This window comes from Branchiostoma floridae, chromosome 10, assembly GCF_000003815.2.
Source record: "Branchiostoma floridae strain S238N-H82 chromosome 10, Bfl_VNyyK, whole genome shotgun sequence".
NCBI lineage: Eukaryota > Metazoa > Chordata > Leptocardii > Amphioxiformes > Branchiostomatidae > Branchiostoma > Branchiostoma floridae.
Genome location: NC_049988.1, coordinates 6,625,433 through 6,646,831, shown reverse-complemented (window position 1 = coordinate 6,646,831; position 21,399 = coordinate 6,625,433). Strand labels below are relative to the sequence as shown.

The 21,399-nt window shown below is 41.0% G+C and overlaps 1 protein-coding gene across 3 annotated transcripts in view; it reads left to right on the top strand.

Moving 5' to 3' along the window:
* The window catches only part of LOC118424182 (parathyroid hormone 2 receptor-like), a 141,684-nt gene that overhangs the window by 61,274 nt on the left and 59,011 nt on the right, over nt 1-21,399 (top strand). For all 3 annotated transcript variants that reach the window (XM_035832716.1, XM_035832718.1, XM_035832717.1), the window contains one exon: nt 4,002-5,052. In XM_035832716.1, coding sequence (XP_035688609.1) covers nt 4,978-5,052 — 75 coding nt within the window. In that variant the 5' untranslated portion in view covers nt 4,002-4,977. The remainder of the gene's footprint in view (nt 1-4,001; nt 5,053-21,399) is intronic.

Genomic DNA, 21,399 nt, shown 5'->3' with positions numbered 1-21,399 from the left:
ATGTGACCCCAAACAATGAAAAAATACTGAAAATGCAGAAATGTTCGCGGTAGTTTTGTGTTCGCCGTTTTCGCGGTGGCCACTTTTCCATTTTTCCATGGCAGTAAGAAACTAGAGTGCGTAGTGCTACCGCGAAGTTAAAACCACCGCGAAAAATCTTTTCCCGCTACCGCGAAATTAAATCCCCGCGAACTTAAATGCATTTACAGTATTGGCCTTGTAAATTAGGGAAGAGATGTGCACATCAAAACATCGGTACAGTGATATTTGTAGGTCATCGTTTTTCATCCGCAAGCTGACTAGTATCCCTTGTAGTAACCCTTGTTATATCATTGCCCGCCACTAGGGCATCTTGAAAAGGTTAAACATAAACAGACATCTACGGACACACACACACACACACACACACACATATATAAAACACACACACACACACACACACACACAAAGACACACACACACAAAACACACACACACACACAAAGACACACACACACACCCACACACACCCACAAAACACACACACACACACACACACAGACACACACACACACACAACACACACACACACACACAAAACACACACACACACATAAAACACACACAAAGACACACATACACACAACACACACAACACACACACACACACACACACACAAAGACACACACACACAGTAGCCATATCCCCATATATATGTTATGGAAATGATAATTGAGAGGAAATTTTTTCATGAAAACGTCGGTGCAATTTTTATAGGTCAAGGTTTTGCATCCGCAGCTGACTAGTATCAAAGATAGCAGACGTTTACAATCCTTATATCTTTGCACGTCACTAAGGCATCTTGAAAAGGTTAAACCTTGGGCTTAATGTCACGTCTTAAATCCTTCTGGATACGATCCTCTAGGTCGTAAAGAACATACCACAACATGGCCTTAGAGTGAACCCCCGCATTGATGTATTACTGAATGTGGCCATGTGATGTTTACAACAGGAGATATGAATACCGGGAATTCCACTGCAGTACTGAGAAAGGCCGCCAGGAGGCCCACAAGTGATGTGTGTCTTTAATATAGCCAACTGATTTTGTATACATATACCGAATATCTTTACAACCAAGCGTAGCATAGGCAAGTATGTCCAGGAAACAACTCCCCACGCACATAAGGGACACACAACAACTTAACAGCAGTTTAGTCCTATTTGTCGTACCGTTGTCGTGCGATTGTCTTGCGGGCATTTTTTGGATATACGTAAATACGTCATACAAAATTTAGCAATGTTGAGAAAAGGTCTGTCTTGGATCCTTGTTGGCTGTGTTGCTGTTATAGCCTGCTTGAATTAATTCGCACGATAGCGTACGACAAAAGATGAAACTCGATCGTAAAGGGAGTTCAGAATAAGACTAACGTTAATATGAACTTTCCGGGGTTAAATTCAGTAAGAGTGGTTGACAGACATGCAACAAGTGTGAGAGTGCCGGAGACATGTGTCTACCTTGAGGGGGTGTTGTTCTTGTAAATGTAGACCGGGAAAAATGTCAAGAGGTGCCGCCGGAGTTCCAGTTGCTGGCCTTGACCCGAGCAGTCTGGATGTCTTCTCCGCTGACAGGAGTTAGTCGTGCTGAGAACAGAATGTAGGGGCTACAAGCTACGACCGGAACCTTAGATGACCTTAGGTTTAAGAAAACTAATGCTGTGTTTCAGGTGGCATTTCGTAAACCAACTGGGATTAAAGAAATGTTTTCGATGCTGTTCGTCGTTGCGTTTGTCTTTATTTGGGCCACGACCATTTTGAATCCCTAGAATTCAGATATCTAGTTCGCGCAAATGCATTACAACCAAATACTGCCAAGGAATGTCGCTTTTGCAATAAATTTATGTGGCTAAGTCGTCTGATCCAAAGTGCACAAGAAGTACAGGTCACGACAGTGACAATAACAACAACACTTCCACAGCTTCTTGTGCATATAATAGCTCTAACGGCTTTTTTATGAACTGCAGAGACAGATGCTATTTATATGTTTTTATTCTCTTTCCTGAGATTCAGACTTGTATAATCCGACAAATACTGTTTTACAATACATTTAAAACTGAAATGCATTAAGACATTGGTGTTTTTAAGTATTTTTCATGACATTACATAGATATAGATTCAACAAGCTGCAGAATTATCTATTGCAACAAAAATGGTTGGACCATGTTGGAAAACGATTCTATATTGCATCAACGTTTTCGAATTCATTGCGTACATGTCGGATCGAAAATCTTAGATTCCTTACCAGCGGTCTATTTGAGGCCGTGGTCGACAGGTTTTGTACCAGTGTCGGTCGAGTAACCAGGAACACAACTGTTTTTCCAGCCCTCGGCTAGATCGACTTAAAAGGCACTTTATCTCTTGGCAAAAGCACTCCTTAACCACAGTTTATGCAACAAGGGTTCCATTACATATCGCTCCCAAATGGAGCCACTGACCGCTTTCTGGTGTTGTTTGTCTTGTCTACAACTCAGCTTATGTGGAGCGTGTATGGCGATGTGGGGGTTTGGCACAAAAGACCACATTTTAGGCATGCCGAACTTTGTTGGGAAGAAAGTACTCGCGCAATTTGCTACACGAATTGCGTGTTGTAGCGATAGACTATTTTGCTACATGTCCGTCAGGGTGTCAAGGAGAACAGGTGTTTAGGTCCGTCGCCATGGCAACGGTATTGAGCTGTTATCAGTTCATCATTCACAGTCTGTGATTCGAGGAAAAAATGGCCGCTGTCACAAAGTGACGTCACACTGCCGATGACCTTCGAATAAATGTCAAAAGAGTATTGAGCTCAATTTTCGCCTGGGAATTTTCATCGTAACATCTATAGGTGACGTGTTAACATTGGCATATCCCTGAACGAGGTCATATCAAAAGCAGAGGTTCCACTGCAGTATTGTAACAATCCGATAGGGGGCCCAAAACCCTACCATTTCAAGGTCTTATCAAGACCTGCCCAAATATTTACAACAATACCAGTATAATACACCAATACACAAACATACAGACAGACAAACACAAACATTCTCTCTCACACACACACACACGCACGCACGCACACACTCACACACACACACACACACACACACACACACACACACACACACACACACACACACACACACACACACACACACACACACACACACAAACAAACAGAAGCTACCGAAAACATTGTAATATTGGCGAGGGTAAAAATTTGCGTGACAATCGAACGGACACTATTAAATATTCCGCCGGATAAATATTCTTTTCAGTTCGCAGTCCGTCATTTTCTGCAGTGTGATCTGGCTTCACAACGTTTTGTTTTCGTTCGGACAGAAATACTCACAACTAGAAGGCAAGGGGTCACTGGAAAAGTCAACAAGAGGGATTCGAGCCCTTATTTAAATCCTCAAATTGGAGATAACGTGGGGATTGAGAAGTCCTACGTAGTGGGGTTGATCTCTTTTTCTCAGTAAAGTCTTAGAAGATGGCTTCCTGTTTACCGAGAAATGTTAACCATATTTCAGGAATCTTTTATTCCAGAAACGTTTACTAGATATCTCCGGAATCCCTTGTCCAGAAGGCTTATTACATCTCTGGATTCATTTTTCAGAATTTTTTTCGAGATGTCCGCATTTATTTTTCCAGAAATATTTTCTAGATCTCCGAATTAATATTTCTCCAGGATGATGTTTTCTAGAACTGCTACGGATACCTTGTTTTCCTAGAAAGTTTTCTAGATTTCTCCGGATTCCTTTCTGCTAAGAAATGTTTACTAAAATCTCCATATTCGTTTTCTTTCATGTTTTCAAGTTTTTTTTTATATCTCCCGATAAATATACCACTATAGTAATTTTCATCCGATAGCTAAAGGTCGTTTTTCTTATGGAAAATTCATGTGTCAATTTAAGTCACTACCCTTGTACGGTTAAACAGTCTCCACTTCTAATACTTCGCCCTTCCTTTATTTATCTGTTCTCTCCAGACGACTGTTAAAGCATGACAGACATCGGATCTGGGGCTCTTCTTTAGACTGAAGATCACTGGATATCCTGAGCACCTGTCAAAGATAAGACACCCCCCTATAGTGTCATCGGGCGGCACCACGAACCCGCGCTCCTGATTGGCTGGTGGTGTGTCCTCATTTGCATGGACTCGTCCTGGCGTGTTTAAACAATCGATAAACCTTGCTGATCGCTGCCAAACGTACTCAGTGTGTTTACTGTATGGCAGTGAGAGAGAGACTTGGCCGGGCACTCTACTAAGCTGTACACTAGGGTTCTAGTGTGTAAAGCAAGCGGTTGACTGGGCATTGAAGGACTCCACGCCAACGGACGTACCACAGGAGTTCGGCGGCATCACATGTCACCTGAGCCGCCCTTAGGTGAGGCACCGAGACCGCCGGTTTCATTCACCGTATCGGCTACCAGAATTCCACAGCGTTTTATTTTTTTCTGGTCAGAAACCACTCAGGCCCGCGGGGCATAGATCAAGGGACAACTGTTGGAGCCTGTCACCCACCCACCTAATAGTTGTTTAGCAGGGGACTGATTTCAAAAGCACTCTCACGGACGAGCTGTGTGTGAGTGTGGGTATGTGAACTGTTACATCAGAAAACTGTGTCACTGACATCAGTTGTCCTTGATCCAACGGAGGGGATTTGGCTCAAATTTCCACCTTTCTTACTAAGGAAAGAAGACTACATTTCAGTACAGAACATCCTGGTAGGAAGGACGGAAGACTCCCCCAACCTCACCGCGTTCCTTTCCACACCTGGGCGGTTGATTTAATCTCCGATACCGAGATAACAACTGGCGCGGCCCGGTAAAAGACCGAGGGGCACAAGCGACTTGTTACACTATAGTACGAGGATGTAGACTCGTCTCAACGCATTTCGACAACTACAACGCTGTAAGCATACCGGGATTTTTGAAGCGGTGTGTGAACGACAAGCTACCACCATGGCTTCTACTGTAAACCGGTCTACGATGTCGGCTACGCTTTTTGTGGGGCTTGTTCTTGCGACACTTGTGCCGGTGAGTACCTTACATAAGTACTGCTATATTTTACAGGTCAAAAAATCTCTTACGGTATGGGATATGTTATATTCTTCTTCTTTGATGTTGCTTGTGAAGTTTTAATAAATCTAGAGATTGTGATTCATACTGGATACGTTTGAGAATAGGTACGTAGTCTTTGGCTTGTTCTGGCGACACTAGTACCGGTAAGGCCTTACATAAATACTGGCTGCTATGTTTTATAAGTCAAAAACTCTGTTACGGTATGTGATATGTTTTAGGTTACATTCTTTCTTTGGTTGTTGCTTGGCAAGTTTAAGTCAATCTTAGGTTTGTGATTTTTACCGGGATACGTTTAAAAATCGGTAAGTGGTCTTGGGGAGGTCAAAATGCAGGGATTTGCAGATAGGCTAAAAATAACTCGCAAACACTGGATAAGCAGTATTGTCTTTGTTCCACCCCGCAAACACACAAATAGCAATCCCCCCCCCTCTAGTCAACCATGTGTGCCGTATGGTACTTATGTAAAAATGAAGAACAATGGTTCATAGTTTGTAGCGTAACGTTGTGCTAACATTAAGCACCTTTCAATGCCTTGTTCAGGTGTGGCGAATCGCACAGGTAGCAATTCTTCAAGAGCTCGAAGTAGCCACCCTTTTCGACCCGATTCAATGCCTCGTGTTTGTTCTATGTCTTTTTCAGTCAACATCATTTGTATGTGGTTTGAATGGGGAAACCATTGGTTAGATCTACTGAATACACTGGCTTGTGAAAAGTGGAACACATGTATGTACCTTTGTAGTGCACACATACCGGTGTCACAGAAAATCCATGCATATTTTATAACCGTACCTATCCAGGTGAACGACCTATGATCTTGTTTGCTTTACGTTTAAGCCCCGGACTGTACACACTCAAGAAAAAAACGTGCCTCTCCGGTCGTTTAAACTGTTGAGATGCCATATAGAATTCCAATCAAAATCCGATCACCATGTGCCAAGTATTTGCCGGAAAGTCATCGGAAAGTTTACTCCAAATGATGATATCTCTGTACACACTAGGAACGGCCGTGCCTCTTCGGTAGTTTAAACAACTGTTGAAATGCCATATAGAATTCCAATCAAAATCCGATCATCGGGCACCAAGTACTTGCCGGAAAGTCGTCGGAAAGTTGGCTCTCAAATGACGATATCTCGTTCTAAATGGTTACTAACACAACAAGGAATAAACATGCAAACATGTACAAGAAGGCTAGAGGATGTTTCAGCCGGTTTGTTCCTTCGGGCCCTTGTTGTGCCTTGTGGTATACAGAGCAGCAAGTTTTCTTGCTGTTTTTGTAGCAGAGTATTTTTGTAGGGAGGGGTTGCTAATAGCCCTTCCTTCTTAACGCGCTCAAGGCACCTCCTTGAACGCGGGACCCCCATTTTACGTTCCTTCCGAAAAACGGGTGCAGCCCTAACCGTGATGCCCAACCCAGTATTTGAACCGGAGTCTACAAGATACGAACTAATAATTGGAACCAGAAGCTGAACTGTGAGACTGCACTACCAGTTGAGCTACAGGGACGTGTGTCGAATACGTTGGCCCGCATTAAAAATACAGAAGAAACAGAATCCAAACAACCCACTAAAGGATTATTATTCTCCGAAAACCGCCCTTTAATTAAATGCGTACCATGCGACATGGTCACCAAAGCTATATATAACTGCGTTCCCCGAGGTAAGACTGAAAAAAATATCTCTCGATTAGCGTGTAACATTAAAAATGAAACCATCCCGGTTCCTACTGGTAAACATATTCTGGGGTAAAATCGTGATATATATGGCTTAAAGAATCTACATGAAAAGATACCGCAAACATTATAGATACGACAGATCGTCCTTTGTTTGCTTGAAGAATATGGATTTCCGATGGTTAAGAAATAATACTTCGGCTTCTTCAATAGTTCAACAATTGTTGTCAAGACTTTTAAGTCCTAACTTCCTCCTGTTCTGGGTAGGGGGACTGTTTCAAATGTTCTTTATATTCGGACTTTTGACTTTTGAGTTTTTCCCTGGAGTTTGAGGGCCCTTTGCGAATGCCTGGAGAACTAGGCTAGCCACATGTATTCCCAAATAAATCGCAAGGTTCTAGGCTATAAACTAACACATTTCTTTGTACATACTTCAGGACTTAGAGATTCGTATACAATTTAAATGAAAGACGTAACAGGTGTCTCAAATCACTAATTTATCACCAAACGACATTCTAACGGCACACATGTCCCAAACCTGTCCTCCAATGATATACTTTATTTACATTAGATCAAGTGTAAGAACAAGACCCGGGATATATCAACTATACAATTCCAAGTATTTAGACGCGAAAATAAACACATAAGAAGACTAAGGTTGTATTTTAGATACGGAGGCATGACAAGGGTATCAAAGTGTGTTTATACGGCTTAATGTATATTGTTTATAGCCTAATATAGGGAGTGATTGTTCAGAGGTGATAGGTTGTGGTTACATTTCATTGTAGTTAGATTAGTGAAATTCCCTTGGTGGCCTGAAAAAAAATTTACGATGAGTCTACCGTTAACAGTATGCAGTAGTAAAGAAACAATTAAGAGTACATTAAACATTGCTAGTTCTCAATTTATGACCCGATCGCATTCGGCATACGATCGTCGTACGATTGTCGGGCGATCATAAATTTTTGGGATAGTCTTGTACGAGTCGCTATCTTAGGTCTGTCGGAGGAAGGTTGCTGTAACAGCTTACTTAAAGTCCTACGACATGTCGAAATCGTACGAACATCGTACGACACATGTTGCTACACCGTTACCCATTAGTTTACCTCTCTAAGTACATTTCGCTAAGTACAAGGTACGGGAGTTCATGAATGTGGCTATGCATAGTTAATCAGGCAAAACCCTGATTTGCGCCTAAGTTAAGTCCCACGACGTGTTGAAATCGTGCGAATATCTTACGACAAATGTTGTTACACCGTTACCAATGAATTGACCGCTCTTAAAGCACATTGCGCTAAGTACAAGGTCCGAGGGTTCATAAATGTGGCTATGCATAGTTCAACAGGTAAACCCTCGAACTTGGGCTTAAGTCCTACGACATGTCGAAATCGTGCGAAGATTGTATGACAAATGTTGTTACACCGTTACCCATTAATTGACCGCTCTAAGCACATTGCGCTAAGTACAAGGTCCGAGGGTTCATGAATGTGGTTACGCATAGTCCAACAAGCGAAACCCTGAACTTGGGCCGAAGTCGTATACGACATGTCGAAATCGTGTGAAGATCGTGCGACACAAGTTGTTACACCGTTACCCATTAATTGACAGCATCTTAGTACATTTCGCTAAGTACAAGGTCCGAGAGTTCATGAAGGTTGCTGGCGTTATGCATAGTCCAACAGGCGAAACCCTGAATTGGGCACCCCAAATCCCAAAATCAATACCCCTCGACGTGCGAATTGTTGCGGTGCGATTTGTCAACGCCGTCGTCCGGATATCAAACCCCATTAAACTCTCGTGAGGCTCAGTTGCGTAGTCTCGGGTAAATACATCAAATGGAAAGGCGGTCCCCTTGTCGGTTGGTTCGAATGTTCCAGCGTTCATTTTACACCGGGGAACAGGGAGTTATCGACTCGGAACCATCAAAACCTCAGAAGAGGCCGAAACAAGTCATACTGTTGTTTGTTGCTTACTTTGTTGAGGCTCAGTTGGCGTAGTCTCGGGTAAATACATCAAATGGAAAGGCGGTCCCCTTGTCGGTTGGTTCGAATGTTCCAGCGTTCATTTTACACCGGGGAACAGGGAGTTATCGACTCGGAACCATCAAAACCTCAGAGGAAGCCGAAACAAGTCATACTGTTGTTTGTTGCTTGCTTTGTTGAGGCTCAGTTGGCGTAGTGCCGGGTAAATACATCAAATGGAAAGGCGGTCCCCTTGCCGGTCGGTTCGAATGTTCCAGCGTTCATTTTACACCAGGGGAAAAGGGAGTTATCGACTCGGAGCCACCAAAAACCTCAGAGGAGGCCGAAATAAGTTAAACTGTTGTTTGTCGCTCGCCTTGTAGTGCAAAGTGGCACCTTGGCTAGCAAGTTTCTTTCTGTTTCAGCAGAATAGCATTTTTGAAATGAAGGAAATGATGTATAGGTAGCCCTTGCACTTAAACTAGCTTGAGGCACCTCCTTAAAACGCAGGGCTCGAAATTCATTTTTGGGAATAGGTGCACCGGTGCACCCAGCTTAAAAAATTGGGTGCACCAAAACATTTTTGGGTGCACCACTTAAGTTTAGGTAGAATGTCAAAAATACCTAATAACAAAAAATAGTTACAAGCTATCAAATTCTTAAACAAGTAACATGACAGACATTTTTATTATCTTTCTAACACTTAGATGTCCAGAATATGATGCATAATAGTATACTTGTCTTTCCATACATATAAACCTAAGAAAATATTTGGGTGCACCCTGTGCACCCACTGAAAATAATTGGGTGCACAGTTCCTATTTTGGGTGCACCTGGGTGCACATGCACTCAGTATTTCGAGCCCTGAAACGGGACCCCATTTTACGTCCCTTCCAAAAGATAGGTGCAACCCTAACCAGGATATAGTCTTCTCCGGATTTGAACTTTGGTCTCACAGTTACCGACAGGTTGAAACCAGCAGTTCCAACTGTAAGCGAGATTGCTCTCAGTTGAGCTACAGGGACATCCACCGAAAAGTTTAATTCTTTATTTGCTTTGCTTTGATTTCTTCGTACACAGCTGCAACAATATAATCTGTGTAAATATTCCATAATCATTCTGTAAATTATTAAGAAAATCGTCGTTCCGCCATAGACGAGCATTAACGACGTGTACCAAACGTATTCGTGCTGTTGGTTTACTTAGTCGCGTTTATACATAAAATTTATTTCATCGTTCATTGGGGAAGGACGTTCAACCTGGCATGTGCACACAAATAATTCCAAGGACAAAATAACAATACCTTTTCAATAACAAACACCGTGTGACCACTTGAATAATTGCTAATTGTGTAGAAAATTGTTTACATGATATTTCTCTTTCAAACATGTCATTCATTATACAAAGTCTATACACAAACACACGGAAACGCAATGGGATGTGTCGATACTGGCTACAGTTTGTTAACCTGTTACATAGAAAGTGTCCTTGAACAAAGTCGAATCGTTATCTGGCGTATGATATCGGCCGTCTGGGCAACTTAACCCGGAGTAAAGCGGTAAGGTCGTCATGTAAACCGGCGTGTCGTGTTGTCATCTTAAGAGTCTGGTTAGGTTTGGGGCAGGTATAAGGCGTACGGTTGTCGTGCGATCGTCTTACGATCATAAGCGAACAATTTTCTTACGGTCGTTCGGAGTAAAATTGTAAGGTCGTCATGAAATAAAAATTGTGTCGTGTAATGGTCTTACTCTCTGGATAGCTTCAGGTCATAAATAAGCCGTATAATTGTCGTACTCTTGTCGTACGATCACAGGGGAATGGTATTCTTATGATAGTCGTGCATATGTTGTAATTATGTTTGGTTACGGATAGAATAGCCATATAAACCGTAGTACCATGTTGTCGCCCTACAGTCTAATTAGCCTCCGTGCGATTGTCGTAAGATTGCTGTACGATCACAAACCGACGTTATTCTTAAGATTGACGCCCAAATGCCACCCGAAATTCATCTGTCTTGTTATGGATAGGAACTGTCTGCGATCACTGTCAGTGATTGGTTCTGCTTGAAAATTGTAAAGAAAAAATCATCCAGTTCGTACGATCGGACAGCCTACGGTAAAAGTTATTGTGACGTTACGAAGTTTACAACTTTCCTAGATCCTGCAACGTTTCTACTCGGTCTTAGCCCGGATAGCTAACATATAAATGATCGGTTAAATAGCATGAGACACACACCCTTAGCCCACAGGAACTTTGCTTTCCCTTATCTCAAAAACGATTTTTCAAGCCCTCTGAGAGTCTTGGTATTTCCTCTGTTATAAGATTTCCTCTTTACCTCCTCACATGTTTTGAAATCTGGACATCTGGTGTTGAAACTAAATCCGTTTAAAAGTAAAGTAACCAAAATAACAGACAGTGACATTAGTTTGTGTAGAAAGATTACATCATAACATTCCAATGTACATAAAATGTTGTGAAAACGTAAACTGTTTTTGTATCAATTGTTGACATTACCGGCTTTAACATGACAATTGTTTACACCCATAATTATTATGGAAATAGATTTTAATCCCTTTGTTATTGAAACCATAAACACAACCAAGCATGATTTTCAGAGGTTTCTGATGTTATGGTAGCATTTAACATTTATCTACTAGTTTGTAAAGATCTATGACGTGATGATGATACATTGACATGGTATACCAAAGTTATGTCCAAAGTCTATTAGAATTTGTCATAGTTAATCCTTTTCCCAAACCTTGTCAGAATCATCAATAAATGATCCCAATGTTTCTCTAAAATTTGAAGGACTCTCGTATTCTAAAAGATGACAATATTCTATTGATATGTTGTCCCATAAGATTAGGTCATGGTTTTCGACCTTCTCTTTCACACACTGGTTATGTTCAAAGGTCATTATTTTACTCGTATCAGTTTGTGACAGTTCAAGAGTCGACCATATTTGATTAGTACATAGTTGTAACGATAGTATTTGCTCAGAAAATAATAATTGTCACTCAAATGTCCACTTTGACTTTGTGCTGAACATAATGAGTTTTGGGTATAGAATTTCGATGGTGTTGAGTCATGTCATTGACAACTGACTAGTGTAAACAGAAAATGCATGCAAAGGTTTGCGATTAGCATTATTTACATTACACACGCATTAGCGATGACGCCAAATAATTGCAGATCAAATCACAGAGTTTGCCAAGGGGGGGTTGGGGGGGGGGTCTTTTGTGCGACTCTAAATTCCATATGAGTTGCAATTTGTCATTTTTGGGGGTTTGGTAAAGATCACGTCCGAAAATTAAAAAGAAAAAGTCATTTTTACTTGCCCCGCCGTTGTAAACCTTATTAATGTTATCGAACGGAAAAATAACTTTTCCGGTCGGAAACTTTACCTAAGCCAAAAATACATTGTCCCTATTGACTAAAACTCATAAAGACTTGACATACGCACAAGTAAGACCCCCCCCCCCCCCAAAGCTCGGGGCTTGACTAACAAGATCTTTGAATATATGCGTCAATGATAATCTATAATTTCCATTACACGGAAGAAAAGTCAAAAGTGGAAATTAGAAAGGGGACAAGAGAGAGGGAAAAATGAATACACTTCTGCAAATTCATGGGGTGATATGCATCAGTGAAGTAAAATAGTGCCTGGGTCAAGACGGGGGACGCTTCAAACTTACAACTACCTTTCATCCACTGGGTCACGTGCTTGAGATTTTTTGATACTTTGGGACAGACGAGTAAACTCAAGTTAGTAACTTATTTTTACATTACCACATACATCGTACAAACAGAAGATAGCTCTTTACCTTCCCGACCGACCGACGATTTTACACCTGGGTGAAGTGAGGAAGGTCGTGTAAAATGCGTTTCCCAAGGGCACAACGTCGGGGGCACGGCGGGGATCGAACACGGAAACTCTAGATTTCGAGCCCGGCACCCTACCAGTTACGCCCCACACGACGCCACGTTTGCGATGTGCATAGAGTCAGTGGATTCGTTGTTTGCAATTGGCAGAGTGTTTTGCAGTCGGAAGTTCAATTCTTGGTGTTGGCAACTGTACCGAAAAGAATTATCCTCACAAGTTCTTCGGCCACGTTGTCTAGAAGTGTCGGCAATCTTCAATTCCCCAGACAGTCCAGATCGTCGCTTCCCACATACATACGGATTAATCTCACGCCTAGAAGTTTCCCTTTATTGATTTTAGGTGTTGCATTAACCATGTAACGAAGCCTTTTCAATATCTAAGGTCGGACTTCGGGCTACCAATTTTACCAAAGAGTCATTTACTGCTCTACGGAGCGTAGTTTGTCTCAGGATCGCTGGCTTGGGTCCAGGACTCTAGGGAAATGGCATTGATGTTCGTACTTTAGACAAACGTCTTTTTGAAACCTTTAATACCTGAAATAGCTCGCCGAGCCGTTTTTGTCTTAGAATAAAGAAAGACTTATGGAGCCATTGACGTGAATTTCTCCCATTGTGGATATATATTGTATACTTAAACTAAGCGTATAAAACCGGTTGCAAAAGCTGTGTCGATAAATTGAGAAAAGTAAGCATTGTATACTCTTGGAGAAAAACATAGGACCGCGTACGTGAACAACGGTGTGATATGAGGACCCAAAACTTTATTTTATTTGCAGTATATTCCTAACATAGTTGAAGAATTAATGCATGCTTTCGCATTGCGTTTTCGACTTTGCTAGCGAAAGTTGCAACCAATGATAATATTTGAACAGATTCGACTGCTATGAAATTTATTTTATGCGTTTTCCTGATATAAAAAGAGAACCTAAAATATAATATATACCAAAACTAGGTACCATAAGTTAATAGACGTTAATGATTTCTATACTGTTTGGTTCATAATGACGGTGCCCATCACCTTTTCTTTAGGTCTTAGGCCACACAGTTGTATAAGCCATACAGTGTGTGTATGTGTGTGTGTGGGGGGGGGGGGGGGGCAGGTATTGATGTGTGCTAAAAGTTCTGCGACACTTTGTCGAAAAGTGAGCGCCTAACAGAGAAAGCGGTATGTGACGTTTCTAAATCGTTGCCATGTCCTTGCCAGTATTTGAACTAGCGACCTGACGAGTCAAGGCAAACTCGTATATTGTAAGGCAGGCGACGTAAACTAAACGTTTCCCCCCATTTGAGTCTTCCGGCAAACTCGTAAAATTTTCCCTTTAAGCGTGGTTGATCCCATTTTCGACCTTTTCGCTGCCCTTTAAAAACGCATTTCTTTGGCCATGTCAGTTTCCGCTTGACTTGTGAAGCCCCGCGTACTTGTAAAGTTTCCGCTGTTTGAAAGCTAGCCAAAAATAGACCTGTCGAACTGCATACGTGAATAGGGAAGATGCTATTCTTCACAATGCATTTATTTTATAATACGCCTCTTGCAAAATGAAAACTTCATCTGAATCAGAAAATGTTGAATTTCGGCCCATTTCTTAAAATGCAATATAGACGTACCCCTGAAGTTTGTACTATGACAACGTGTATGTACTAAACTAATGTAAATCAATATGCTAGCAAAAACTAAAATGCCCCTTACAGAGATGGACAACCCAATTGCGAAAATGGACTATTCCAAACTCACAACATCTCTAAACTTTTAGGAAGTTTGGAGAAGTTGTTTCTCTGTTTAGAAGAACCGTTTCTATATGGTCGATAAGGCGTCAGAAGGATGACGGCTGAGACACAACGGTTTACCGGTTTCGACCTTTTATTCAAAAATCTTCATCAGAATCCGTTTCTATATGTTAGAATGCGTCTTTGAGAAAAACAACGTTGGTCTTAATACCCATTTCCTCCTAATACGACAACTTCAAAATGTTGAGGCACGCCTTTAGTATGCCGTAAAGCGTTGTCTGAAAACCCGGATGAAAATTTCGATTACAAGAGAGTTCGTCAGTATGCAAATAGCCCCAATCCTATCTGTCTTACGAGGGGGGTTCAATAAGTTCTTTGCCTCACCAAGAAATAACAAGCACAACTCAGATTTTCAGGCACAACTTCATAGTATGAAGTCTTTTATCAATATCCTCCAAATTTCAAATCATTGGAGTCATTACTTTCCAGGCATTCGTTTTTCCTAAATTAGAAGGTAAGTGGCGAGAAAAAAGTGGTGTGAATTGTGATCAGACATGTGTGGGTCTAGTTTCCCATGCCATAAATTAACAAAAGACGTTGTCAAAATGTTTGATAATGATTCTCTTCCTATTTCAAGCAAAAAGAATTGGGTTTCTAACTTCCAGCAGCGCAAATTGACCCACACACTCAGGTCAGGTCAATTGTCCACGTTTTTTTCCTTCTCCCTCACCTAACGTTACTGGGTGTCGCCTGCAAAGTAATGATCACACTAATTTGAATTTTGGTACATATTTATATAAGACTTTATACTTGACATCTATGCTTCGAAATCTGAGCTGTGCTTATTTTTTCTCGGTAAAGTCGGGGACTTATTGATAACCCCACGTACATGTATAAAGTCTTATATAAATGTGTACCAAAATTCAAATTATTGTGAACATCATGTTGCAGGCGACACCCAGTAACGTTAGGTAAGGGATAACGAAAAAAAAAGGTGGACAATTGATCTGCAACCTGAGGTGTGAGGTCAAATTGTCTGATCACACTTCACCCTTCTTTTTCTCCCCACTTACCTTCTAATTTAGAAAAAACGAATGCCTGGAAAGTAATGACTCCAATGATTTGAAATTTGGAGGATATTGATAAAAGACTTCATACTATGAAGTTGTGCCTGAAAATCTGAGTTGTGCTTGTTATTTCTTGGTGAGGCAAAGAACTTATTGAACCCCCCTCGTATCAGACGGCTTCAGGGCCCGAAATATTTTTTTCAGCCAGGTTGTCAAAGTGGCAACCTGAGTCAAAAGCCAGGTTGCGCCATCAACATTTCAGGTTGCCCCACTTTCAAATTGTTACTTTCTTCACATCAGCTACTATATCCATTATCTTTTCTTCCAGTTATATGTAACTATGTAATATGTTTTATGCTATCAAAAAATAAATACAAAAGCTTATGCATGTAGGTGGGGAAAGGCAGTGTTCCAACGGCAAAATTTCAGGTTGCTCAGTGTGCAACCTGGGTTTAGAATCAAGTTGCGCAAAGCAAAATGTGGTTGCAGTTTCAAGTGGTCAAGTGGTTATTTCGAGCCCTGCGGCTTTTTTGCTTTATGTGAGAGATTTACTTGAATGTCAAAAAGCCGCCATTTGGCATCCATCCCAGATCGCGTAAGAAATTGCTTTTGCACGCAAAGTTTGTCTCGCCGTGACGCCAGAACGTCACCGCGTCAGCTACGTATGACCTTAAGGAATGACAGCGCTATCTCTCTTCCGTGCGTAATTCTATCTGGCAGCTCGTGACAGAACATTAAAACCAATTTTTGGCATGGCGTGACAGGCTATCAAACGCATGTTTTATATAATGCAATAAGCATATAAAATCAAACAAAGATTGAATAGACAGGAGAAAACGATGTAGACAAAACGACTAGATTCGAATGAATGAAAAGTTTATTACGTCGTTGCAAGACAAGTATACATTAGGATCCATCTTGGTCGGTGCGGCTTTTAATTCAATGTAATCTAAAACCTACAAACCATACAAATTCAATTTTATCTTATATGTGTATATTCCCGACCGGTTTAGCACTTGGTACCTCTTTAAAAATGGAGGTATTGTTTTGGGTGTGTCTTGATATCGAACACCTGGATGGATAGTAAATTGTAGTGATATTTGGTATATCTTCGGTAGGCGTTGATCTAGATCAAATTTGAGCCCACTGGCGGCCTGGTCTCGGTACTGCAGCAGAACAGTCGGTTTTGAATTTTATTTTTCTTGACGTAATAGCTTTTTTCACGTTTCTTTAGTGAGAAGTAGCTTTTGATGTTAGAAATTAAAGAAGTGTAAATTTGCCCCCCCCCCCCCCCCCATACACACAGCCCTACCCACCCTGTAGCTTGTTTGAAACCATAACCACTTTTACAAGATAGGTTTTGTCTTGGATAATAGAACATGCCAACGTACAATAGTTTGACCCGACCGGATTATATGGCTAACACGGGTTGGAACTATTTATAGAACTGGGTGTTTTGAAAGGATTGCCGATTAAAGAAGCAGGCGCCTGGCTTGGGAAACAACAACTGGTCCAAATTAGATCCAACCGCTGGGTTTAAGTTTCTAAATAAAATAAATAAGGAAATATGCGGTAATTCTAACCCCCTGGACAGTCCGTTCGTTCAAACCCTTGTAGGGCCTATTGTCATACGGGAAAGTTTTCTTGCTGTTTCTGTAGCAGGGTGCATTTTTGCAGGGAGAAGTTGCTAGCCATTCACTTTTAAGATGCTCGAGGTACCTCCACGAACACGGGACCTCCATTCATAAAATTACGTCCCTTCCGATAGACGGGTGAAAGACAACCATAGATGCCCTACCCAGGATTTGAGTCGAAATCTCCCAGTTAGGATAACTTCACATTTTCAAACAGCGGCCCGGCCCGGAAACGAAAAATAGAAATATATAAGTACAAATACATAAACTCAAATAACGTGGACGCCTCATGAAGCTTGGTGTTTTAATATCATACTTTTTGTTCCTAAAAGCTGCCCGGCCGAGTCCCGGTTTGGAAATGTGACGTAGGCATTACCAACTAAAGTTAACTAGAACCATTAGATCAACTGTGAGTCTGCTACCAGTTGAGCCACAGGGACATCCCTAACTTTCCATACAGGGCTACGATTAAAACAAGTGTTAGAAATAGTTATGCCTGATCATGAGGTACGCACTATTATCAACCCACGCACGACCCAGGCCCCTTGCCAAGATTGCAAGGGACGTTCCTGGCGCGGCAAGTATAATCTATCATGTACACTTCCTCCAGCAATTTGTTTTCGTTGGGAACTCTTCTGTCCCTAGAGACCACGATCAGTAGTCCTAGATGGTATCTGTCCTTACACGACTGTTTCTATTTGAACTGGTTGAACAATGCTCACTTGTACTACAAAAATAAGAATGCAAGAGAGACGATTCTTTCTAACAATGATACATCGATGAAGATTAGACATCCAGGTAATACTATATGCCGAAAAGCAATTATTAAAGCAACAGATAATATGATTTTGGAAACGATTTCAGATAATATATTTCGTCAGTGACACACTTTCTCACAGTCTCACCGCTTCCAGTAACTATGATACAGTTTGAAATATTGATGGCTAAAAGCTTGACGCTTTGTTTCTTTGTTCGGTAGGATTAATATTGTTTTTCTTTGCAACTATTATTTGCTTTTCTTGCCCTTCTATGATTCGTACTAAATGATATATTGTTGCCACTTTTGCGTATTTTTAAAGAGGGAATAGACAAAATAAATACGTTGTCACTGTTGGTTTTATCATACCGGGTTTGTTTAAAGGGAAAGTCTATAAATCATGATAAATGTTGTACATATAAAAAGGACAGGCTTTTAAAAGCATCTTATCTCTGAGAATCTGTGATAAACAAATTACCCTAATTTTCTACTCATTAGTTCGTTAGCGTTTCTCAGATAACGTTTCTGAATAAGGCACTCTCATTTTTGTTTAGGCATTTTTTCTACTTGATTGCATGTATTTCTAAGTACCTTTTTGCCGTCGTTGTGAAAATTAGACATATTTTCCCTTCATTATTGGAAAAAGCCACTACGGGGTACTATTTTTAACGCGGAGTGATTGTTCCTTGTTAATGTTAAATCACCTACATTACACAATTACTACGCACGAGGAAGCAATTCGCCTGATGTGAGAACTAGCGACGGTAAAACCGTTAAAAGTATCCCATTTAAAACCACATGGTTGTTCCTCTAAATTTAAGTATTCGTTTATGATTTGGAATTATGTCACATTAAAGGTTTTTTTTGGGGGGGGGGTGACGAAAATAGCTATGTCGTCTGACAGAAATTTGAAGCTAATTGTGGATGCAAACAATGTCAAAGTCAAAGTCGTTTAAGCTAACACCAAGGTGAGCTGGTAGTGTTAGACAAAGTATCTAAAACGCAACAAAACTGCATTGAGCTACGGACCCAGTTACGTAACTGGAGTCCTCCGGTCTTGTTTCCCCATTGAAAATTGTTGATCTTGTTTTGTACGAAACTGGAGTCGTCCGTTCTTGTTTTCCCCAATGAAAAGTGTTACCCTACAAACTGGTGTTCTCAGTAAGGGTATCGGTTTACAATTCACGTCTATGTTCCCAAGTTCTTTTGTCTTTTTCCCGTTGCTATGGCAATGACCCAGTTTTTCCGCGATGCTATACTACAGCGCCATTAGTGATTTGTTTGTGTGTTTGTTTACACTCCAATATGGACACCTTTTAAAGATCCTGGTAAACAATACTTAAATGTGAAGGTCCTTAAGTCCCAAACTCCAGAAGAGATTGTTATTTTCTGATAGATATTAATTTTGATGTGACACCGACCTTGTGCCCTTGGGAAAGGCACTTAACACGACATTCCTCACTTCACTCAATTGAAAATGAGTACTTTGCTTTGGTTAGGACCGACCCTCGGATAAGATCAACCGCACTTGTCGAAAAGAGTTTTGGGCAAGGGGTTATTCCTGGTGTGAGTGGTGCAAAAACCTACGGTTCTTTGTATTCATCGATACATGATCTATTGGAAAATGACACTCCCTTCTGTAGTTTAGTACCTATTGAATTTTCTTAGGCTTCCCTACCCTACAGCGGTAGGGGTGTTGGGCATGGTATTTGAGACCCCAACCGAACTTAGGAATACCCATTCAAACACCATAGAGGAGTGCGAAAAGACGGGTATCTTGCCTTACCTAAGAATATACATGTAACTTCTAGCCAAGTTTTGAACCCTTGACATCTTCATCGCTAGTGTGTTAGCCTTACGATCAACGACCCATGCGTAGAGGCAAAAGAGATGTGCTTTAGAATTCCCTTTTTCAGAAATCACCGTACACAAGCTTTGAAATATTTCTATTGACCACAGTTTTTGAAATATCTCTATTGACCATAGTCTTTGAAATAACTCCATTGACCAGAATCTTTGAAATATCTCTCTTGACCATTCAGTGGGCTGTTATGTGGCTTGTCGTGCCACAGGCCTATGACCTTACTCAACCACTATGCGCACTCACAAACCCCCAGTTAATCCTTTATCTCACACCTAAACCTCTCCAAGGGATCTGATAGCCTTCTATTGGATGATATTCCCCAATCAACCATTCCCCTATAGCTTGGTAGATTTCAGCGAGCGATATCTAACAATTGAAAATCACTGAGATATAGCAGCAGTACGCGATATGAATGTAATTATATGGCTCAAAGCTCAGTTTGTCAAACTTCCATGACGTTTGGCATCCAGATAGTACGATACGCCAAGTAGAAGTTACTCAAGCAACTGGATATGATGTTTGAAACGGTCATGACCGATTTCAAAATCATATCCAGTTGCTTGTGTAATTGGTGATTGGCGTCACTTTTGGGGATAGTTGCACTACTGCACGTTTTCCTACGACTGAACTGCATGGTGCACTTAAACGTGAGCATTTAGTTGCACAGAAGCAATTTTGCGTGCACAACAAAATAAAGTATAGTGTAAGGAATGTATAATTACAAACCTTATTGTCTCTCTCTTAATGGCTTAATTTTTAAAATTCTGTAGATGATATCAAAATTTTGAAGAAGTAGTCCAACAACAGCTTTATAATATCTTCTGACACTTAAATGTCAAGAACATACTTCACATCAGTGTACAATTATTATATATGATAGTACATTAGCGTAGTATAGTGCGTAACCCTGTACCAATACCTAGATTATACAAGTGCATCTGGTATAGACACAGATATTAAGTGCACAGCTCTAATGTTTGGTGCACGTACACGCAGAATTTCCAGCCTGTCATTGTGAAAAGATCTAAAACTACACCTGCAATGGATAGAAGCGTTTCAATTAGACGCTAGCTATAACCTTCTTTTCTACGTTATGTGCACGCCTCAAAGTTTGGGTGCACAACTTTATTTTTGGGTGCACAAAGGGACATATACGCACGGTATTTCGAACCCTCAGGGGTTCACTGAAAAGGTCTAAAACGCCACCTGCAATTCATGGAAGCGTTTCAATTAGGTGCTATATAACCTTCTATTCCCCGTTTTGAACCTCTGCTCCGCTGCATTTTACATGCATACATGATTGGTAATTTCTGCTGATGTGGCATCTCCCGTGTGATCTCTATGGCCTTCTGTCCGCCCCTAACATCATATTCAACCCCCTAGGGAGCTTTTAAATCGGGATATTTCATGAATATGGCTGTTTATGGCTTTATATATTATGTGTGGGCGACTAACCAGGGCGTGCGTTAATTCAACTACATCATATTTTTAGAAACAGATTCGCTTGATTTCATCGTTGGCTACGTAAATTTTCTGGACGAAGTCTCTGAAACTAGTTATAATAGTCGGTTGTTGTACGCTTCTAGTCTCCTTGCTTTCTTTGGTAGCTGGAGTTTTGATCCTTTTACGTGCACATTGGCTACAAGATCTTTAAGCAATTAAGCTGAAATGGTACAAATTGATTTTAGGTCAATCCGTATAAGCTTGTGGAATAATCGTTGAACGAATCTGTACAGCTCCATA